Genomic DNA, 25,855 nt, shown 5'->3' with positions numbered 1-25,855 from the left:
ATTTTTCATTCAATTTGTTTTTCAAATTTGTACAGTGTTTTCATATCAATAAGTACTCAACCCCTATCGTAAATAAGAATAGGTTCAGTATCATCTCCCCTTGAAGTTGAGAAAAATATGAAACGCTTACAAGATGAAGCAGATTTTTTAAAACCTACACAGTTTAGTGTGGGGGTATGGTTATTGATTACATTATCTTCCAAAAATGCAAAAAAAAAATAAAATTGGGGGGTGATTCTTCGGTGGGGTTGTTGGACGGTATTTCAAAAATAAAATAATAAAAATAAATATTTGTGTTTTTTAAACATGTTTGAAAAAAAACAAGAGATGTGTTTGTCAGAAACGTAATGCCCCCTATTGCGCCGCTTTGAAATTATTATTATTTTTTTTTACCTTTGACCATGAAGGATGACTTTGACCTTGAACTTCCCCCACTCAAAATGTGCAGCTTTATGAGAAAGCCGCTTTGAAATATTATTTTTTGACCTTTGACCTTGAAGGATGACCTTGACCTTGAAGGATGACCTTAAACTTCCACCACTCAAAATGTTCAGCTAAATGATAACGCAGCTTTAAAAATTTTTTTTTGACTTTTGACCTTGAAGGATGAACTTGACATTGAAGAATGACCTTGACGTTGAACTTCCACCACTCAAAATGTGCAGCTTCATGAGAACGCCGCTTTGAATTTTTTAATTATTTTTTTACCTTTGACCTTCAAGGATGACTTTGACTTGGAAGGATGACCTTGACCTTGAACTTCCACCACTCAAAATGTGCAGCTTCATGAGAACGCCGCTTTGATTTTTAAATTTTGTTTGACCTTTGACTTTGAAGTATGACCTTGACCTTGAAGGATGACCTTGACCTTGAACCTACACAACACAAAATGTGCAGCTTCATGAAAACGCCGCTTTGATTATTTTGTTACCTTTAACCTTGAAGGATGACCTTGTCCTTGAAGAATGACCATGACATTGAACTTCCACCACTCAAATTGTGCAGCTTCATGATAATGCCGCTTTGAAATTTTTTATTTATTTTCTAACCTTTGACCTTGAAGGATGACCTTGACCTTGAAGGATAACCTTGAACTTCTACCACTCAAAATGTGCAGCTTCATGAGAACGCCGCTTTGAATATTTTTTATCTTTAACCTTGAAGGATGACCTTGAACGATGACCTTGACCTTGAACTTCCAACACTCAAATTGTGCAGCTTCATGAGATACACATGCATGCAAAATATCAAGTTGCAATCTTCAATATTAAAAAAAGTTATGGCCAATGTTAAAATTTTTGGACGGACAGACGCCATATTTAACATTTGACCTTGAAGGATGACCTTCACCTTCACCTTTCACCACTCAAAATGTTCAGCTCCATGAGATACAAATGCATGCAAAAATTTAAGTTGCTATCTTCTATATTGAAAAAGTTATGGTCAATGTTTAAGTTTTCGGACGGACAGACACAATAAATTTGACATTTGACCTTGAAGGCGGAATTTGACCTTCATCTTTCACCATTCAAAATGTTCAGCTCTATCAGATACACCTTCATGCCAAATATCAAGTTGCTATCTTCAATATTGAAAAAGTTATGGCCAATGTTAATATTTCCAGACGGACAGACACCATAAATTTGACATTTGACCTTGAAGAATGACCTTGACCTTGACCTTTTACCACTCAAAATGTGCAGCTCCATGAGATACACATGCATGCCAAATATCAAGTTGCTATCTTAAAAAGTGAAAAAGTTATGGCCAATGTTAAAGTTTTTTTCGGACTGACAGACAGACTGACTGACATACTGACGGACAGTTCAACTGCTATATGCCACCCTACCGGGGGCATAAAAACTATTTTTTTGGGTGGGGGTGGGGGTATAGTGTGAGGGTGTGGTGGTCATTTATTAGATTTTCTTTAATTTAAAAAAATAATGGGGGGATTGAGGGGCATTTGGGGGGATTCAGGGGGGGGGGCGTGGGGGATGGTTTGGACGGAGTCAATTGTGGTATGTCAGGTAAGAGTTGTTTTGTCAAAGTATCAATCGAATCTAATTATAAATAAAATTCAACTTGCCAGGTACCTTACCCTCATGATAGCATGAAATTTTTTAAAGTTTAAAAGCAATAGCGTTGATACTTCAGAAGTAAAGTGAATCTAAACACAAAATGTAACCATATATTCAAAGTTACTAAGTCAAAAAAGGGCCATAATTCGGTAAAAATGACAACCAGAGTTATGCAACTTGTCCTTTACTGTTCCCTTATGATAGTTTGCGAGTGTTCCAAGTATGAAAGCTATATCTATGATACTTTAGGGGTAAAGTGGACCAAAACACAAAACTTAAGCAAATTTTCAAGTATAAAGGGCCCATTATTCCGTCAAAATGCCAGTCAGAGTTACATAACTTTGCCTGCACAGTCCCCTTACAATAGTTAGTTATTATTGCAAGTATGAAAGAAATGGCTTTGATACCCTAGGAAAAAAGTGGACCTTAACACAAAACTTAACCACATTTTCAATTTTCTATGTATAAAAAGGGAACATTATTCCGTCAAAATGCCAGTCAGAGTTACATAACTTTGCCTGCACAGTCCCCTTACGATAGTTAGTAAGTGTTGCAAGTATGAAAGCAATGGCTTGATACTTTAGGAAACAAGTGGACCTAAACACAAAACTTAACCAAATTTTCAATTTTCTAAGTATAAAAAGGGCACATAACTCTGTCAAAATGCATTCTAAATCTGTACTATATTTAAACTCTTAAAGCGTCTTACAGAAGTTCCAGATTCGGGAGTCCTTCAAATACACCGTCGTATATGGGTTCGAGTTCGTTGTGGGTTAAATACCTTTAACAAAAACAACGTTAAATTAAGCAATGCACGATAACTCTTCAGCTATGGAATACTTAAACAAATATTTTAAATAAACAAATAACTTTTTAACATTCGACGGCATATGTATTTATATGGAAAAGGCAATAAGGTTCCTTTATTCAAACACAAAATTTAGCAATAAATAATATTATTTCACAGTTTCATTGATAAACAGCATTCTGCACAGAACGCGAAGAAAAGCGCAATGTTTATTGTACATTCTTAAGACAAATAATCAACAATAGAGAAATGTCTCCCATTTCATCAAATAGACAGCAGATTGAGGCATGTATACATGCATAGCTTGACGGCATTTATTCCACAGAAATCATTTGTCGATTGTTACTCACAGTCGGAGTAGTTTTGTCAAGCCCCTGAACGTCGCCTGGGAAATGTTGCGCAATCGGTTGTTTCCAAGATTCCTGAAATAACATCAAACATCATAAAAAATTGCACAACGTATAAGTAGCATATGTCAATGCATTTCAAATGTTCTTGGTGAGGAATTAAAACAAACACCGTAGCTAGTTGTGACTAAGGTACCTGAAGTAACAACAAACAGCGTCAAGTGATAAAATATTTAAGTCATATAGGAACACATAGTTCGTATGTTCCCGGTATGGATTCATGGCAATACAGGCAATAGATGAAATTAAGATGAAATTGAATGGATAAGTCTAGTGTTAAGCCATTAAAATATATGTATACCTGTCAGCTGCTAGCTACTCGAAAATCAATGCATTCATATATGCATATGTTATCAATTATGATAGGGTTTGTGTATTAATAAAATACTTTATAAAACCAAATGTGTTTATTGTACCATACATCATTCGTTTATATCACATAGGATTGGGAGGATGTTTTCCTTCGAGTTTACACCTTAAAACTATAACAAACTTAAACTCTCATATCTTTAATATGGTACTCGCGTTAACAATTACAACATGTCCTCAAAGTATATATCACTGTTTGGATATTTATTTTTAAATCTAATTTAAGTTCAAAATGAACTTCCCCTTTTTCCAAGCTGGAATTTTTTTTTTTCTTTAATGCATTCCAATTTGACCAAAGCTAGTGACTTAATTTTGCGATACATTCTAATGTTTAATTAGAGCAAAAGGAAGGGTCTTCAAATGTCATATTTCATTGAAATCATAATACGATATTACTTGTTCTTGTCAAAATTACATTGACTTAATCATTTTATATATAAAACATTCATAGTATTATGCCTGACATAATTGAAAATGTAGCTGATTATCTTACATTCTTTGCATTTCAACAGCATCACGATGTAAAAGAAATACTATATTGTCCATATAGTGTTGGCTTTTTTTTTTAATAAGAGAAAACCCTTTTGTTTTAAATAAGAGCACATCTTTTTGATATTAATTTAAATTTTATAATTATTTGTATACGTATTGTTGAACTATGAATTTATTTTGAAATCATAACTACATGTTAATGCAAGGTACATTTTAATACATAAATAGTTTTAGAACATGCAAATCATGCAGGCCCCATGTTTAGCCACGAAAAGGAAATGGACTACTAAAAAACAAATCAAAATGGAAATTTGAAGGAATAAAACTTTTGACATCATTGGTATATGAACAATTCCTTTCACAGTTTGGTTTATATAAAGATATTCTTAAAGTTAACAAAATGCCAGTCCCATGTTGGGCTTGAATAGAATGATTGTCATAGTTATGGGAGGTAGCATGAATAAATAACAGTAATTGTTAAAGTGCAAAAGTAACTTGTTCTTTATTCGGCTTGAATAAGCAGATGGGATGTATTTCCCTACTAATAAGTAAACCTTTGTAAGCATGTGTTCGAATGAATAGTGTCACATCAGGACTACATTTAAAATGATTGTCAGAGTTATGGGATGTAGTTTGAAAAATCTAGAGTAATTGTTAAAATGAAAAAAGCCAGTTCTTCATTCGGCTTGAATAAGCAGATGGGATTTGTTTTCATTACTAATAAGTAATCCTTTATAAGCATAGGTTTGAATAAATAGTGTCACATCAGGACTACATATAAAATGAGTGTCAAAGCTGCGTGGCTCAGATCGATGTATATGAAGTCATAAGGTACATGCAAGTAAGACAACACTAGCTCATTATTTAGTTTTAATAAAACATAAGGAGCCTCATCCTTAGTTATTATTTTCCAGTTTCATACATGGAATTAAAATGAGTGAATACACTAGTGTAGTGATATCTCGTATGCAATATGTTTATGTCATACATACACGCAAATAAAATTCATTGTTAAGGGCTGCGGTTGAAAGAATGGACACTTATTATTGTGGTTCAAAAGAGCCAGATCATTATTCGCTTAACATCGGGAGTAAAACAATCTGGCGAATTGCTTGTATTTCAGTCGTTAAAAAGAGCTGGGATGATTAATAAACACAACTATGTAAAAATCTGTTAAAATAATATTTGTTTATAAAAACTACATACTATATACTTTTAAAAGCTTGGTAATCCAGTTTTGAGAATGTAGTTATTATAACAGGTAGTTCGATTTTCGGTTTGAAAGGAAGGGGTTCACAGTTAATTATTCAGTTCAAATAAGGAGGAAGAAACAAGTTTCAATTTTCGTATCCAGTTGTTTTGCAAAACATTATTTGGATAGTGTATACGTTTGCCGCTAAATAAGACTTATATTTTAAGTTGCTACACATATTGAGTAAATAAACACCACTTCAAGATTATCATTACCCACGTAAGCGCTATATTTTCCTTAGTCAAATGGATTGGATGTCGCGTATAAAGAAGGCTATTTTTAAAAATGTGATGTGATAAGCTTTGATATTCGTATTCAAACAGAAACACATACTTACAGACTCTGCTCTCCGGATAATACGAAGATTAATTAGCAATTATTCAAATCATTTTACCATAAACATTGTAAATCACTATTAAAGTATGATAAATACATTGATCAAAAAATTAAAAATTTGTATCAAAACATGTTGAAAACTTTCGTTATCGACATAAAAATTAATTACATATACTTATTCTATGTCGCGTTAATATGACATAATGACCTGTGGTTAAAAAGTTCTCGACAAGTTTTAAGCAAAGCTAATGTGCTGTTGTGTGATCGCTACGTGCTGTGCATCTGTTTGTATTTTTCTTTTTTTTTTACTCACAAATGTTATGCGATAGATGAATTAAAATCTGTTTGAAACTGTTGGCTTAAGTGAAATTAATCAAAATTTACTTATCAAAATCTTCTTTAGTTTCAGTCTATGACAGTCTAGGAGACTGTGAGGTCGTCGTGATAAACATGAACTGACTCGCAAGGACAGTGTAGTAGACTTACGGTCTTCGTGAGAACGCATTAAAGAACTACTAAGGACAGCTTAGGAGACTTTGATGTCGTCGTTAGAGTGCATGAAAATGCGTCCTTACAGTAAGAAGGCCATGAGCGGCAAAATTGACGCCAAGATATGGCCTTCTTATCGCCACTTTGCCAAAACGCTGTATGGTTGCCCATACGACGTCAAACACGCAGCAGCTATGGGAAGTAGAACAGACGTACTAGAGTCACCATGGTAAAGCCGAGAATCGTTGCATTGACGTCCGGAGATTCTGGGTCGTTACATATGCGTTACCAGTAAGCATATGAATTTTTAAAACCCTGTCACGTTATTGGTTATATAAACGCCAATGTCCTATTGTGTCGAAAAAGACGTGCCAAAAATGGAGTGAGGCCGCCATGACATCTTTGAAGATTGACACCTGACAGTTGGTCAATCGCAGAATAAACGTTGTGCAGACGCTCAAAACGAGGTGTTAACGTCGCTTTCACGCGAAGTAAACATAAAACAGGTGTCGGTTGCTATGGTTGAAATAACATTTATGTGACAAAAAGTCAAAGATGAGCTTCAAAGAATGGAGTCACTAGGCATTATAACACGACAATTGAACCAACTGAATGCGTGAACGCGTTCGTAACAGTGACATAAATCTCTGGTGATGTAAGAATATGCATCGATTCGCGACATCAGAATGAAACAATATTAGGAGGACATTATCCGATGAAAACAGTGTAGGATATAGTTTCAGAGATGCCTTACGCGAAGGTATTTAGCACTCTTGATTCAACAAGTGGGTTCTCGACTTCAACGAAACTTAATGAAGAAATTTCAAAACTTACAACGCTTTAAACACCATTTGGGATAAACACATTCTTAAAAGGTCCGTTTGGAATTAAGTCCATTCAGGAAATGTATCAGCGTGTTAGGACAGTGATGATACAGGATCTAGAAGGAACGCAGGTAATGACCTCATAGTCTTGGGAGAAAACATCCAAGAACATGAAAACAAACTAAAGCGGGTATTAGACAGAACGCAGCAAAACAACTTAAAACTGATTTTAAGTAAATGCCACAACATCAGCCAAAAGGGACTTAAGGCAGAGCTTGAAAAGGTCAGAACTTCTCAAGACATGGATAGACATTCCAAAAAATAAGAAAGAAGTACCTACATGTCTAAGCTTCATCACATACCTGCAGAAATGTTTGCCAAATATGTCAGAGATAAGCGCGCCAAATCGAAAATTGTTGGAAATGGACTGGCAGTTGGAAACAAGAAAAGCTTTAAACAAAATAAGTAAATGACATCGACAACACATGTTTTAGTTTTTTTTTGCAATCCAAGTTAGGGTCTAACGTTGAATGTAGATGCTAGTTCATTTTGACTTGCAACATTCTTTTTGCAAAACGAAAAATAAACTGCATATGCATCCCGCGCATTGAATCCAACAAAGTAGAGATCATTTTAAATTGAAAAAGGGACTTATGCAATTGTGTTTTGATGAACAAAATTTACCATTAGTTCTATGGACGCAAGTTTACAGTAGAGACAGATCACAAGCCTCTTGAGAGTATTTTCCGTTTGTCGATAGTGGAGACTCTATTTCTCTTGCAATAACACAAGTATGACTTCAATGTGAAATATAAATCTGGTAATTTTATGTTTGAGCTAAGAAATAAATTACCAGATACTGAGGACAAATATAACATATTGATATCAATCATTACAGTTGAATGCTCACTTACCTATGTCTGAGGAAAAATTTAGGGCGTTGAAAAAAAGCTTCTGAAGAAGATAAGGACATGCAATGTATCAAACCCTTGTTTGAGAAAAGATGGCCAGAAAAGAAGAACCAGACTCCATTAAACGCTCAGACACAATATCACATGAATATGTTGATGGAATTGTATACAAAGCGTAAAAGGTTATAATCCCAAAACGGCTACACTGTGAAATGTTGCACATTGTGGTCGAACACATTAATGTACAGTAGCATAAAAAAGAGAGCATGCACATTTTTCTTATGGTGCGGATTGATAAAAGACGAAGAAAATAAAGTAGATAAATCTACAAATTATGCAATGAACACTAGCAAAATGAATCATAAAGAGCCAATGCTGCCCAGTGAAATTTCCTGATAGGCCGTCATCATAGATCGGTGCAGATTTGTTTGAATACCAAGGCAGACATTATTTGTTGACTGGACTATTATTCAAAAGAACCAGAAATTAAAAAGCTGGATTGTTTAAATTCAGGAAATATTATCGCGTATCCGCGATTTTACTGCATTCATCAACTTGTTACTGATAATTGACCGCAGTTTGTTTGTAATCAATTTAAAAAAATTACAGCAGAGTACCATTTCAAACACACAATATCGAGACCGCGTTATAGTCAAAGTATGGGGCAAACTGAAAGATATGTTCAAACAATCAAGCAAATTCTTAAGAAAAGTGAAGATCCAAACAAGGTGTTATAACTAAGTCACCAGCTCAGCTGCATGTAGGTCGTAGGCTAAATCTAGTAAACCGGTTAGAGCAGAATCGTTGAAAGAAATATCCAATACCAAGGACACAGTGGAAAATCTGATCTCAAGGCAAAACATATCAGAATTTTACTAGATACGCACAGAAGTTGGCCTCACAAATAGCTGAATGAAAATCAAACCGTAATGACCCATTATGGAAATGACTTAATTTCTGGAAAGGTGGTGAAAAATACGCAACACATCGATCATAATTATGTGGTCGAAACTGAGAAAGCACAGAAGTTGCACAGAAACCGTACTTGATTGAAAGCAACATAGGCTAGTTTTCAGCCAAACATATCAACAGATTGGAGAATCAGATCCAATCAGACTAAAAATGACTCATCTAAGGCTGAACCGGAGGTACAGAATCCGACATCCGGTCAGGAAGCTCGTACGTAAAATATGCAGACGACTACGGAATCTTCACAGCATTAAACTCGTTATGGTAGACATGTGAAGATGCCAGCGAAGTTCAACCTTTATAAGTGTAATTCAATCACAGAACTGTATGTGTAAATACATTCAATTTAATATAAATCATTGTAATGAAACAGTTAAAATAGTTAGATCAAAGTCAGTTACATTAGTGTATTTAAATTCATTTAATCAAAGTTATTGAAGACCAGTGTAATGTCAGTAAATTGTTTAAAGTACATTATAGTGCTCACTAAAGAGTAATGAAGAAGAGTTTATTCAGGAATGAGAAGAAGAAAGGAGGAAAGACAATGACATGAACAGACGATAAAGTTGAAATATGTTTCAAAAGTTATGGTCGTCTTAAGTTAAAATTGTCACACACTTTGTGCTAGATATACTTTGTTACTTATTCAATTTATAAGTTAAAATGAGCAAATGTATACATAGTAAGTGAGATTGACTTTACAATATTAAGTCCATAGTAAAAGTGAACATTCGTATGGAAGGTTGTATGTTTTAGTAAGAACAGTCTTATGGTTATGTACTATACTTTCTAAACCTTTGGAAACAATGTATCATTTCTTGAATCTCTGAAAAAGAGGGATGTTATATATGTTAAATTGAAATCGGTCTGGTTACCCGTCTATATAGTGTTGTACAATATTTATGTCCATTGCATACTCTTCTGAATAAAGATATATATAGCTCAACATGTTTTTGTTCAATACTTTATATACCATTATGAAAGTTGTTTCATTTTAAGTTTATTTGTTTCGTATAGCACTGGAGTTCAGCAGAAATTTTGTATTGTATAAAAATGTAACGTCATCAAAATAGTCCTCATAAAACACAATAACAAAAACCATATCATAATTACCATCATCATCATCTATGTTTTTGCACAGCTTCACACTATCAAATATCGCGATAACTTGATTATTTCGCATACTTCTGACGTTTAACTAAGGGACACTTTATAAACTCTAAATGCAAGTACTATATCAAAAACAAGAGGGCCAATATGGCACTAGTTTGCTCACCTGTTTTACAATGCCTTGTTCATTGCTTAGTTAAAAATTCAGTACTCTAGAGAATATTAGATTGGTTCTCTTCTGTTTATTTTGGCAATGTGAGCATATGATTAATTCTGATTAGGTACTGCCCATTGGCATGTTTTTTTTGCAATGCAAACATGTGCAAGTAATGATAATTCCACATGTGTTTACAAGGTTTTTGTAAGATTTGGACCTCTCGACCAAGATTTTGACCCCACATGACCCAATGTCAAACTTTGCCTAGATATCATCAAGAAAAACATCCTGGTCAAGTATCATCATAATTGGACCAAAACTATGGCCTCTAGTGTGTTTACAAGGTTTTTGTAAGACTAGACACCATGACCTAGATTTTGTCCCCACATTATTAGTGTTTAATAGGTTTTTGTAAGATTTGACCTGGTGACCTATATTTGCACCCACATGACCAAACGTCAAACTTTGCTTCTACAAATAAATATAATGACCAAGATTCATAAAATCTTAAACAAAATTGTGACTTCTAGAGTATTTATTAGGACTTTGTATAATATAATGAACATTTGACAATATAAGGGCAATAATTCTGGTATTAACTATTTGATTTTGCTCATTATCAAACGCGAATGAGATCTTGTGGCAATATAGCTTTTCAGCAACTTTGAAAAAAATGCTGGAGAATTGTGAATGTTAGAGTGTTAACAAACCAAATGTGGACGGAGGGACGGACGACGGACAAAGACCGATCCTAAAACCTCACCTAAGCAATCAGATGAGCTAAAAAGTGTGTGTTTTTTATTGATCTGAGCCATTTTCCAACTTGTCCGAGATATCAATAACACCAATGTCTTGACTACGTTTCACGATGATTAGGCAAAAAAATTGACTTCTAGAGTGTTCACAAGGTTTCTCTAGAGTCATATAAGGAAAAATGCCCCACCCCCCTGGCGACCATGTTTAAAGACCGATCGGGACCATTTTTGAACACATCTGAAATATAAATAAAACCAATGTTTCATGATGATTGGGCAAACAAATGTGACATCTAGAGTGTACACATGCGTTTTTAAAATATATTAATATAATGAAAATACACCCACCTCCCGGCACCCATGCTTTTCAACGGACTGAAACCATTTTCCAACTCAACTCTCGTATCTAGAAAACAAATGTTTTGACCAAATTTCATGAAAATTGGGCCAAAAATGTGACTTCTAGAGAGTTAACATGTTTTCACTATATATATATAGACCAAAATGCCCCGCCCACTGACGGCCATGTTTCTTCACCGATCTGGACCATTTTCGAACTCTTCCCGAAATATGAATCAAACCAATGTTTTGACAAAGTTTCAGGATGATTGGGAACAAATGTGACTTCTTGACTGTTCACAAGCATTTTTTACCATATAAATATAAGGAAAACTGCCCCGTCCACCTGGCAGTGTGCACAGATGTTGCACAGAAACCGTAGTTGATTGAAAGCAACATAGGCTAGTTTTCAGCCAAACATATCAACAGATTGGAGAATCAGATCCAATCAGACTAAAAATGACTCATCTAAGGCTGAACCGGAGGTACAGAATCCGACATCCGTTCAGGAAGCTCGTACGTAAAATATGCAGACGACTACGGAATCTTCACAGCATTAAACTCGTTATGGTAGACATGTGAAGATGCCAGCTAAGTTCAACCTTTATAAGTGTAATTCAATCACAGAACTGTATGTGTAAATACATTCAATTTAATATAAATCATTGTAATGAGACAGTTAAAATAGTTAGATCAAAGTCAGTTACATTAGTGTATTTAAATTCATTTAATCAAAGTAATTGAAGACCAGTGTAATGTCAGTAAATTGTTTAAAGTACATTATAGTGCTCACTAAAGAGTAATGAAGAAGAGTTTATTCAGGAATGAGAAGAAGAAAGGAGGAAAGACAATGACATGAACAGACGATAAAGTTGAAATATGTTTCAAGAGTTATGGTCATCTTAAGTTAAAATTGTCACACACTTTGTGCTAGATATACTTTGTTACTTATTCAATTTATACGTTAAAATGAGCAAATGTATACATAGTTAGTGAGATTGACTTTACAATATTAAGTCCATAGTAAAAGTGAACATTCGTATGGAAGGTTGTATGTTTTAGTAAGAACAGTCTTATGGCTATGTACTATACTTTCTAAACCTTTGGAAACAATGTATCATTTCTTGAATCTCTGAAAAAGAGGGATGTTATATATGTTAAATTGAAATCGGTCTGGTTACCCGTCTATATAGTGTTGTACAATATTTATGTCCATTGCATACTCTTCTGAATAAAGATATATATAGCTCAACATGTTTTTGTTCAATACTTTATATACCATTATGAAAGTTGTTTCATTTTAAGTTTATTTGTTTCGTATAGCACTGGAGTTCAGCAGAAATTTTCTATTGTATAATATGTAACGTCATCAAAATAGTCCTCATAAAACACAAAAACAAAAACCATATCATAATTACCATCATCATCATCTATGTTTTTGCACAGCTTCACACTATCAAATATCGCGATAACTTGATTACTTCGCATACTTCTGACATTTAACTAAGGGACACTTTATAAACTCTAAATGCAAGTACTATATCAAAAACAAGAGGGCCAATATGGCACTAGTTTGCTCACCTTTTTTACAATGCCTTGTTCATTGCTTAGTTAAAAATTCAGTACTCTAGAGCATATTAGATTGGTTCTCTTCTGTTTATTTTGGCAATGTGAGCATATGATTAATTCTGATTAGGTACTGCCCATTGGCATGTTTTTTTTTGCAATGCAAACATGTGCAAGTAATGATAATTCCACATGTGTTTACAAGGTTTTTGTAAGATTTGGACCTCGTGACCAAGATTTTGACCCCACATGACCCAATGTCAAACTTTGCCTAGATATCATCAAGAAAAACATCCTGGTCAAGTATCATCATTATTGGACCAAAACTATGGCCTCTAGTGTGTTTACAAGGTTTTTGTAAGACTAGACACCATGACCTAGATTTTGTCCCCACATTATTAGTGTTAAATAGGTTTTTGTAAGATTTGACCTGGTGACCTATATTTGCACCCACATGACCAAACGTCAAACTTTGCTTCTACAAATAAATATAATGACCAAGATTCATAAAATCTTAAACAAAATTGTGACTTCTAGAGTATTTATTAGGACTTTGTATAATATAATGAACATTTGACAATATAAGGGCAATAATTCTGGTATTAACTATTTGATTTTGCTCATTATCAAACGCGAATGAGATCTTGTGGCAATATAGCTTCTCAGCAACTTTGAAAAGAATGCTGGAGAATTGTGAAAGCTAGAGTGTTAACAAACCAAATGTGGACGGACGGACGACGGACAAAGACCGATCCTAAAACCTCACCTGAGCAATCAGATGAGCTAAAAAGTGTAAGTTTTTTATTGATCTGAGCCATTTTCCAACTTGTCCGAGATATCAATAACACCAATGTCTTGACTACGTTTCACGATGATTAGGCAAAACAATTGACTTCTAGAGTGTTCACAAGGTTTCTCTAGAGTCATATAAGGAAAAATGCCCCACCCCCCTGGCGACCATGTTTTAAGACCGATCGGGACCATTTTTGAACACATCTGAAATATAAATAAAACCAATGTTTCATGATGATTGGGCAAACAAATGTGACTTCTAGAGTGTTCACAAGCGTTTTTTAAATATATTAATATAATGAAAATACACCCACCTCCCGGCACCTATGCTTTTCAACGGACTGAAACCATTTTCCAACTCAACTCTCGTATCTAGAAAACAAATGTTTTGACCAAATTTCATGAAAATTGGGCCAAAAATGTGACTTCTAGAGAGTTAACATGTTTTCACTATATATATATATATAGACCAAAATGCCCCGCCCACTGACGGCCATGTTTCTTTACCGATCTGGACCATTTTCGAACTCTTCCCGAAATATGAATCAAACCAATGTTTTGACAAAGTTTCAGGATGATTGGGAACATATGTGACTTCTTGACTGTTCACAAGCATTTTTTACCATATAAATATAAGGAAAACTGCCCCGTCCACCTGGCAGCCATGTTTTTCAACGGGCCGGAACCATTTTCAAACTGAACTCACGTATATAGGAAAAAAATGTTCTGACCAAATTTTATGAAGATAGGACCAAATATGTGACTTCTAGAGTGTTCACATGTATTCGCTTTAAACATATACAGAATACTGCCCCGCCCCCTTGTCGCCATGTGTTTTCGCCGATCTGGACCATTTTCGAAATCGTCCGAGATATCAATAAAACCAATGTTTTGACCAAGTTTCATGATGATTGGGCAAACATTTTGACTTCTAAAGTGTTCACGAGGTTTCTCTGAAAACTGCCCCGCCCACTAGCGGCCATGTTTTTCAACGTACCAGAACCACTTTTGTACTCAACCAACATATCATTTAAACAAATATTTTGACAGAGTTACATGAAGATTGGGCATGACATGTGAATTCTACAGGGTTTACACGATTTTTTTATTTGTTTTGCCTAGTGACCCAATTTTGGACCCAGCATGACCCAGTTTCGAACTCGATCGATAAGAAAAATATTCTGACCAAGTTTCATGAAGATCGGACAAGAAATGTGGCCTCTATAGTGTTTACAAACAAATGTGGACGGACGACAGACGGACGGACGACGGACAAAGACCGATCACAAAAGCTCACATGAGCAATCAGGTGAGCAAAAAACACAATTAAAAATACTAAAAAAAAACAAATTTAGCTAAAATCTTAATGCTCTCTATTTTACAGTACATAACTGCTTGCAGTTTATTCAGACTAACCTTTAGTCTTTTACAAATTACATTTACTGAAAAGAAGCGCTATTTAGTTCAAATATCGTTTGTTGTTTAGTAATCAATTATCACGGTAAAAACAATCAGAAAGATAGTATTTTACATCATTAAACACATTAATATGACGGTATGTATATATACATATTTAATGATTTGCAAACATATTACATAAAATGATTTAGTTTTCAGCAAGACGCGCTGCAAAAACACATTTAAAACAAGTTGCACTGACAAAATGTTCTTATTTTGTTAAATAAAGTATTGTAGGAAAATACTTTTATTTAAACCAATTGATTATTGTTAAACTTCTCGTATTAGTTCACACTGAAACATAGTATGGTTGTTTGTTCTCATAAGCCAACATATTTTATAGGGAAAACAATTTATTGTTATTATTAAAATGCAGACTTGTTTTATAAGATTGAGTTCTTAGGTCACCATATACTTCCACTTGTGTAATCAGTAAAGATAAATGCAACACAAATGCACCCAAATATCCAGGTGCGCAAGTTCACGTGATTTTTCATTTGAGTAAATAATGTGCATGATTCAAGCGGACATACGTTTAAGTAAGTTGCGTCGCAGGTTTTTAAATTTTCAAAATAAAAAAAAAACATATTTAAAAGGCTTTAAATCTTCGAGTATGTGTAAACATTATTCAAAATATCCAGGAACACAGGTTCAATTGCTAGTAATAAGTTCCACCACTCTTAAGTATAGGATTTTTTACCGTTTTAAAAGGCGGGTTACTTTACCATCCAGTTTATTCCCCATGTTTAATGGGAAAAAATAATATCGGGAAATTAAAATTGTTATAAAAATATTATTAAAAAGAAAATATTCAGCAATAATATGTTTACAACTAAATCAAGTTAATCGTGGCATATATGCAATGAAATACAACTTTTTCTAAGAAGATGTTATCCCGATTTGAAATTGTTTTCCATCAATATCTTTCAAACGATAATTAACACAGGTTAATCGATACTGCTTAAAATGATTAACTATAAATAAAAAGCCTACTTGACAAAATTTAACATCTATCGGCAGGTGTTGCATTAAGTGGGGGAAATATCCTATAATACAATCATAAAATCACCAGGAAAAATAACAATCCAATGAAAAAAGGTAAAAATCAAATTAAAATTTTGCACACAATTTCCTTAATTAAAAACACAGTAATTTTTAAGCGAAGATAATCAGGTACTGTTCACAAAACGTATATATCCAATAGGTGTTTTCGTTATAGGCATATTTAAAAGATACTTTAAAAAATAAAGATAAAAGGATACTTTACTCTGCAAAATTTCGGTTTCGCAGGTAAAATGTCATGTTATCATGTATGTTGTATTTAAGACCATTATACAGTAATGAGAATGACATACTGTGATGCAACAGTTCTTAAAAATATAGAAAAAATATTTACTTCTCTTTGTTTTTTATTTACTTTGTAAGATCTATGAAAATGTCTTACAGTTCCGTTAGATTTGGCCAATCTTTGAACGCATCGTCGGGTAGTGATGCGAGCATATTGTTGGATAGATCCCTGGAACACAAACACAACAAAAACGAAATAATAAACCATGATTAAATTTCTACGAAACAATTCTTTTTTAAATGAGCACAACATGTGTTAGCATGCATTTGATTATGTCTGTATATAGGAAAGACAATAGTCAAACCACTCGTAGAAACAACAAGAATATTGCAGTACTTTTCCCAGAAAGCGTGGAAATGAGGAAATCCTCGCTGTCGAGAGGGGACTCAAAAGACAAAGAAAAACAGCAGAGATAGTTTTTCATTCAAATCTCGCAGACCACACACTGATATGTTACACATGGACACAATTTTCTGAACGCCTACGGAATAATAGCAACTCGCAACACAAGTAAACATCATGCTTATGCTTAAGATGAAGATGATGGTTATTAAGATGATGATGATTATTAATATGGAGAAGGAGACACAGAAGAAGAAGAAGATGATGATTATGAAGAAGAACAGAATGATGATTATTTTACTGATAATTACATTTGTATATTGATGATGATGATGATGATGATGGTGGTGGTGGTGATGATGATGATGGTGATGATGATGATGATGATGATGATGATGATGATGATGATGATGATGATGATGATGATGATGATGATGATGATGATGATGATGATGATGATGATGATGATGATGATGATGATGATGATGATAGACAGACATTTGGTCGGAAATACAGACAAACAGAAAGACTTATAAAACTCGCAGCTGATACATTGTTTCGGTACCTACAAGAGGGTAGCGTCCGGTAGGGAAAGGGGTATGGTCGACAGTTGTTGTCCAATGCATCTTACGGCAGTTCCGGTGCAATTACAATTCGCTGGACACTGGCCCCCCGAGATACCCGTGCACAGCGCAAGAATCACCGCCAACACGAACGCTTTGCACGTGGACATTGTAGTATGTGGTGTTATCTATTAACAATCAATGTGCGAGATTAAGATATTATTACTATTTTAAACTATGCAAATGATCAAAATAAAGACAACGTAAACTGTCAAATGCAGAAACTTTCAATAACTGTTAAAGGTATTATTGTCAGCGTATTCACACTTTTTTCACTCTCGTTGAAACATTTTGTATTCTTAAAAAATTTGAACATATATTGCAAATATCTTAGCACGTATATGTGTTATTCCCAATAGATTGTCACAGTAGCTAGAAACAGGGCATTCTCGAGTCACTAAAGGAATAATCGTTCGCGTGTAAACACCGTATTTATTTATCGGATAAATAATCAAAGTTATAAATATCATAGTTATTTTCATGTCGGTATCCAGAATCTTCCGAGTTAGAGCAGAACAAACGTCGGACTGAGTGGAAAGACGAAAAACAGCAACCACAGCAGAAGGACAATCGAAAACTTCAAATAGTTTTGGCTATGGAAAGTTATTATGCTTAACGTTTTGACAAGACGATATATATACATCGTTGGACATTAAGAACTTTTTCTCAATTTTCTCATTTTTCTGTTTTTCTCAAGTGTAAGGCATTTACTCCAAAATAGTAAGTTGTTCTCGCAAGAAGACACAGGATATTTCCAAACATATTTTTCCAAACAAGTTTGTTGTGCTGACAATGTAGAGGTGATTTGTTGGCAATTTCAATGCCCATTCATGAGCAAAGAGGACTATTCCCAAGCGATTTTTTGGAACTGATCTTTCTTTAAGGGAGTGCATTTCCTTTAGTAACGACCAATTCCAAAAAATATTTAAGACATCCCTTTATCGACAGCATTAGGTTTACTCTACTCCTTTAAGCTTTGAATGGAAAGAAAAAATAGGAACGTTCACACTTTCATTAACAACTAAAAGAACAACATTGAGTGGAAAACTAATCTTGAACCACTCCAACTTATGACATTACGGTTTCGGTTTTTGTTTCGGTTATTCCGTGTTTAGACCGTCGTTGTTCGAATAATCATTATATGCAAGTGTTTTTGTATCAATGAAAATGTTAGTAATAGGCATTCAAGTACAATTTGCGGGCACTGGGCCAAGTCATTGTTGCGAACTACATTCCTCTACTTGGATTATGATGAAAAGATTGCAATCGATGTTGGAAATCATTATCCTCTTAATACAATAAATTCGTTAATTGAATATGGCATTAAGACTGTCGTATTATTTATTTTTTATTCCCCAATTCTGGATTAAAAAAGCAATTTTACCCGTTCAACCTCGCATTTGGGCTTTAACGATGAAGTACTGTCAAGAAAATTGATATGTTTAATTAAATATTCTATGCAGAGATAAGTCTTATCGAAAAACCACTCGTAATAATTATTATGCGTTTTTTGTGGTGACTAAAACTTGAGGATCAAAATAATATTGATAAATGAATTCCAATAAATATTGGGCTAAAACCATATGAAAAGTATCGATAGTATTGCAAGAACGACTTCTATATGAATTAAGGTCGTTTTGAAGATCTAATTAAACGTATGTATAAGTTCTTAAAAATAATGCATATACATACAAAATATGATATTAAAAATAAAAGAAGAATTACTTAACATAAGACAGTCCGAGATTGTTGTGCAATTAAAGATTTTTAGTCAAACTATAAAAATGCCAAACTAAACCCATTAATAATTGGTAAGATATTTTAATATCAAATAATCATCAGACTTACAAATAAAACAAACATCAGTCTTTTTGGTAAAGTGTGAATCCATTCACTGACTCTCTGTGGTCTTAAGGAACGTGCGACATTTCAAACAAAGTTATTTTACAAAGTCATTTTGTAATTTTCATAATTGTACAGTTTAAAATATAGTCTGCATTTATCCGCAATGCCTATCGCCAAAGTGACAACAATGGTGGGTTTAAATGAAGATCTGCAAATCGATCCGGCGTTTCAATATTCGTTTCAGATCGTTCAGAACGTATCTTCAATAGACGTGTTGTCTAAAACCACTGTTCTTCCAATGTGCTTAAGAACATATTTAGGCAAAACTAAATTTTATACTATAGCTTTAAAGTGATAGATAACCTATACGTTTTAATACAGAGGTAGATATACATACTTTCGTTCGTAGATGTGTTAAACCTGCTGTTATAGTTAACCTTGCCTTACGAACAAATTGTTATCGTGTAACTGTATAATGAAACAAAATATGTGTAATTATTGTTTAAATAACAAATCTAAATATTTCTACCTGACAATAACATAAGACGAATGCGAATACTTGTATCAGTGTTCAGTTACATAAACAATCAATGACTAGTTGAGATACATGATTTATCGTTTGGTAGAGGGCGCTTGTATAGCTGTAAGATAAATCATCTATATTGGTATTTACACATTCGGTACCTCCAGATATCCAACCCTGCGTTAGTGTTGATGCGGATATGGTTTTGAATAGTACTAAATGTGCGTTTAGAACACAAGAGCCTACTCGTTGAATATATAAATACTTGAGAAAAGAAATAACATGGTCCTATTGACTTACCCCACATGATATAAAAACAGTATAAACCGGAATGGATGGGAAACTATTGTAGCTAGCTGGCCTGTTTTCTTATTTTATAAATCTATTTATTCATGTATGGTCGATTGCATTAAACGCATATGGTCTTATTGAGACACTGGCAAACGGTTTAAGCCAATTTTAGTTTATTTGGCGAAGATCTTGAGAACGCTTAAAACCGCAGGGTGGATCTATTGCATTCACCGATGAAAGATTTCATTGTAATAAACTGTTCGTTCAGCATGCGATTTTCAAAAGGATTTCAATTTTGTCTGCTTTGTTTATGCCCATATATTAGTGGGGATTTCAACATCTAGATCATTCCGGAGTTGTACTTTCAGTAAGTTGCCTTATCTTAAATACTAATTTAGCCTCTTACTATTCTTACTGCAAGTGTTTAAGTGGTCGTCCTTGATAAGCCTGTGCAGACTAATCAGGGACGACACTTTTCGCTTAAACTGGATTTCGTCTTGAAGGGACAATCTTTAAACGAAAAAATGCCATAAATGGGAAAGTGTCTTTTCTGATAAGCCTGTGCGGCCTGTGTCTGGTACCACACTTTCCACACGAGTATTAATTTTCCTGAAGAGGCTCAACTAATGGTGACGAGAGTTTGTGTCATGATAATGTTAAGGAGAGTAATTATCACTATGTTGAAGACTTGTGTTATCGATACTACTATGGTATCTTAAAAAATGAATATGAACACGTTTTATAAATAAAATTTAATACAGTTTAATAATATAACTATTTTCTCGAAGCCCAGAACTGGGAAAAGTCCCAAAGACGTCATTGAAACGATACAAGCTTAAAGTATCGCTTCTAGTAGGCTTGTGTGGACTGCATAGACTAATCTGGGACTACACTTTCCGCAGACGCGTTTGGCCAAGTTATTTTCAGATCGAGGCTCAAATAATGGTGCTGAAAGTTAAACTCCTTACGATGTTTCTGGAGTCTCATTATTAATATATAGAAGACACGTATTTTCAATTATATAGTATCTTAAAATATGAACGTGTTGTTTTCATATATTTGTTAGTGTAATTCTATAATTTTCTCAGAACCCAGGACTGTGAAAATGTCCCGTTAACCAATGATAGATATTTACAACAACACCAACAACACCGTTTATTAGCTAGCTCTTCAGCACATAGTTTGCGTCTTGCCATATATCAAATAAAATATTACACACGTGTAATGCCTGGATTATACAAAAAATGAAAATAAGGTTGGAAAGACGTTAACAATGAATTCACTGATAAGTTATAGTAGTTATGACACGGACTCGGGATCATTTTAATAGGCACTAGGCTTTCGCTGCAATAAAGCTGTAATGAAGAGGTTTGAACTATATACACATGTTCCACGCGCATCAATAAGTGCATTTAAAACGCATTATAATTGAGATGTAGTATTGATTGTATAATTAAAAAACATAATTTCGTTTTTTACCATTAACTTTGTGACGAGATGTTTATCCGGTCTGTTATTTGACCGCCTTGATGGATCCCGATTGATAGGAACTCTTCTAACATCAGGATAAAGTCTAGAACTGGGAGAAGAAACATATCAGTGTACTTTACATAAAACAAAGTATTCTGGCCTATGTTATCCATTCACACCAAGTAATAGTATGTATATGAATACTTCGTCTATACAATCTGTTTGTTAAATGGTGTCAATAAAACATAACAATTCCAAATGAACATGTATTAACTCATCCATAAATATTAATTCATTCCTAATAATTAATTCATAAAAATATGGTCACCATTTTTAAGATGAACATAATACCAAACGAGAACATGTGTTTATCATTAATCCTATTTGGGTATTGCAAGTATGTTTTCTTTGGGCTACATAAGGTAAAAATAAATTACTGTAATGTAACATATTCGTTATCGTGAATATAAAAGCACATGCATAATATCTTCGGACGTCGGAACGTAATGGTTAAAACAAATCGGCGGCGTCCATACTTATTTGGAAGAAGCAATAGCATCGTTATTAACTTATTTTATAGAAAGAAAAATAGCCAGCTGTCTTGCATGAAAGGAAACAATGTTGGCATGTATCCATCGAAAAAGGCAAACCTTGGTCTATGTTAAAGTTTATCGAAGCAATGAATGTGTATGCGGAAGAAAATCGACCTTCCTGTCCATTATATCATGTTCTGCTTTCATTTTGGCCATTCTGAATATATCAGGAATGACATTTTTGATATGTTATGTTTAATCATTTTAATTGAAGCACTGTTGAAATTGAAATAACAAGAAATATAGTAAACAACATGTGTTTATTTCTAATTTCTCCCATTGCATAATGCTGTGAATATGTGCATTACAAAACCTAACTGGGTATCGTCGACGTGTGCACTTTTATATTAATGCATACATGTAACGCAAACATAAAATACTGGTACTATTTTGATAGTTAATCTCTTTTGTTCGCCTCAGGGTATTCTAAAATTACGTAACTCACCTTCACAACTTATGTATACAAACCAGATGAAATTAAATTTTAAGTAAATATTACAAATCGGCCACCACATTTGTTGATACTTTATTTTCATGTTCTACACATACGAGTTATTTTCTTTCAATACAAACAATTTGTCATAATCCATATGTTCTGTCCCACACTCAGAAGAAAAAATGGAACATTGCATAAGTTTATTCGTAAATTTTCCAATAAAATATCTTATCTAAATTTGATTCATTCGAATCTATTATGACTAGTAAAATGTATGTTAAATGTATAAGAGTAATCTTGCTGCACACGCTATATAGCATAACAAGTATTGAACGAACATGAACTACATGAAAAATAAAAAAACATATAAAATTAAAAACGAGGTTTTTGCAATAACACAATAAACTCGTTAATATAAAAACAATACGATGTCTAATATTTATTTTGCTTTAATATTGTAAAGGGTACATACATGTACACAGTTTTACTGTGTTATTTTAACAAAACAAGAAATATCTTTAAAAAAATATATACGGTATTGGTTTTATTTACGTTGTTGAAAACGTTTGTCAATAAAAGAGTTATGCCTAATATTGCGGTTGTTTTTCTTAACAATAAATAGTCGTAGTACATCTACATACATTTAAATAAAAAACGTAGTTTACAAAATGATTTGATATGAAACATACTCAAAGAATAAAAACGCTCTACAAATACTTAACAAAGTATTTGTTACAAAGATAAAGATAAAAAACGTTGTGTTTCACAGGGTTGATCACTCCAGGTTTTAACAAACAAGTGTTCAGCGACTGGACATGTATTTATCTATGACAGGGTTAGCCAATCATCACATATATCGGTATATGGTCTTTATTTCGCATTATATAATGTTTGCACTCTCGCTTTTAATGTAAAAATAAATGTTTTATATTTGATACTTTTTTCTCGAAGACACAATCACATTTTTGCAACTGACCGATGTAAAAATTTCCACCATATGCCCATAAGTTATTATAAGCGCAAATACGATACTGACACGTTAACTCGTAAAAGATGCTGAACCAAAAATGTGTTTATTTTTAGTAAGAACAAATCTATTTATATAGAGGGTGCATGCATTATTCTATACTGCACAATAAAGATACAAAACCAGATTTGCATGTAATGATTTAGCACATTTTGTCTACAAGACACAGCGTTTACTATTTTGTTTTTGTTTCGGTATTTTAGCAAATGCGAACCTAACAGTTATTTAGTCGGGCCCACTGGAGGGAAGTTTCTGAAACAGTGTTTTATCTGATGGTAAAAGGCATTTTAAGTTAATAATCTGGGTTACACAGCTACACCTTAAAATAATGCTGCTGACATTGTACGCTAGGATGCAAATAAGCGCCCTTTTCAGCGTAATCAATGTTATTCTTTTCGCTTATACATGTCAATTAATCGCATGTCTTAACATAAATGCACAATACAACATGATAATAGCATGAGCTGATAAATATGGTCCATTATTATTTGTAGGTCTAGAGAGCAAATTGCTGATCTTGTTTTACTTTATTTTGACTGTTTTTTAAACATGTTTGCCAAATTGTATCCTCAAAAAGGATGCTGCTGTTATTGGTATATGTTAAAAAATGAAGATATGTTGCATTTACTTTATTTAAACAAATTGATAAACTTGAATGGTGGTTTATTTCATCGCTGCATAAATTGTCGCAATAAATCTACCTTAGAAGGTTGTTCAGAGTGTTACGCAGAAAACACCCTAGAGCAGCAAGAAAACTCAGACGGACGGACCACATCACATAAATCTACTCAGCCAGTAACGGATGTGCGACTACAACTTGCAATAATACAGGGGTCTTTAAAATCAGCTTATTAAATTTTAATAACATTGTTAAATTTAGAAATATTTAAATCCGAGTTAAAACGTAATACATACTTGATTATGAATCATCCTCGAAAGGTACCAGACGACTTTTATAATGAGGTCAAAGTTCACGGACACGAATTAGATAAACAGAAGAGGAGAAACAAAAACGGTTATTACGCCGCATAACTCTATGCTAGGCTTATAACTAAAATACATTGTACTGCTTCGACGAAGAGAACCAGCTGATTTACGAAGTAGGCCGGGCACAGAGCGACCAGATCCCAGAATAGGCCGGGCACAGGGCGACCAGATCCCAGAATTGCAGTTTAAGCCGAAACGAGAGGCAATGCAATATTGACGACGACCAGAACCTCGCGGGCGCGAAAAGTGAAAAAAATCGACAGACGGTTGATTGAGGGTGCTGAATCGAATAGGGTTCAGGAAAAAGTTTAACATAACGTAGCAGCAGGGTGCATAAAATACACATATTCGCACATAATGGATTAAGAGTAAGATCCTATGCATTGATATAGGGCGGTGTGACAAGAACCATTACCTGAATTTTAATATTTGTTCATGGTGATTTTGTTCTTGTGCATAGCATACCTAGATATGTCTATAACTTTGAGAGGCGTGTTAGTTTATTTTGCAGGCATTACTCGAAAAGGATTGAATGAAACTTTAAATAGTGCTTTAAATTACAGTTAAGAGGGAAATGACAAAGCCTGTCAATTATGTACAGAGGATGCAAACAAACAAACAACTGAAAGAGGTCCTCAACATGAAGTGCTTAGTACAAGAACCTTAAGTTGCTCGCTTTATTATAAACGGCTTATTTGCAGTCATAACAAAACAGTGCATAATTTTCAAATAGCTCAAAATATCGTGTATGTTATAGAAAGAAAACTCAAACTACGTTTAGTTACGCAGACAACATAGGTCGAATGTTAATGACAACCATTCATTAAACCAGTGTTTTCATGCCAACATAGCTTATTGCATCGTAACATGTTGTTTTCATAATAATCAAAACAGAATCTCAGATATGTTCGATAGATAATTAGTTAGATTAGTATCTCATTCTTGGATTAATCTCTCTTCATTGGATTAAGAATTATGAACAAAACAAACAATGTACCTTTGTATAATCAAATCCCTTTGAGTTGTTCGTGTATTTGCTAACCAAAATCGTTAACAGAGTCATCATTTATTTTCCTATTCGGCTAGGATTACAAACAGGAAGCTAATCCTTTTGAAAAGAACCATCATATGATTGAACAAAACAAAAGACAGTTACTACAAATACTTCCCGTTGAATCAACTACTAGTATTTTACGTGTAAGCGTACATGTCTCGAATTTCAACATAAGGTTTTAGCAATCTATAATAATTTATGAAC

General features: G+C 33.8%; 1 protein-coding gene across 1 annotated transcript in view; it reads right to left on the bottom strand.

The window, feature by feature from the left end:
* Positions 1-25,855, bottom strand: part of LOC127847700 (fibropellin-1-like) — a 160,040-nt gene that overhangs the window by 98,598 nt on the left and 35,587 nt on the right. Inside the window, exons 3-6 of the mRNA XM_052379778.1 lie at positions 17,372-17,553; positions 16,557-16,628; positions 3,237-3,308; positions 2,788-2,859 (exon numbers count right to left, since the gene is read on the bottom strand). Coding sequence (XP_052235738.1) covers positions 2,788-2,859; positions 3,237-3,308; positions 16,557-16,628; positions 17,372-17,535 — 380 coding nt within the window. The 5' untranslated portion in view covers positions 17,536-17,553. The remainder of the gene's footprint in view (positions 1-2,787; positions 2,860-3,236; positions 3,309-16,556; positions 16,629-17,371; positions 17,554-25,855) is intronic.

This window comes from Dreissena polymorpha, chromosome 10, assembly GCF_020536995.1.
Source record: "Dreissena polymorpha isolate Duluth1 chromosome 10, UMN_Dpol_1.0, whole genome shotgun sequence".
In the NCBI taxonomy this organism is placed as follows: domain Eukaryota; kingdom Metazoa; phylum Mollusca; class Bivalvia; order Myida; family Dreissenidae; genus Dreissena; species Dreissena polymorpha.
Note: the sequence above shows the minus strand (reverse complement) of the source record. Positions and strands in the feature narration are given on the sequence as shown.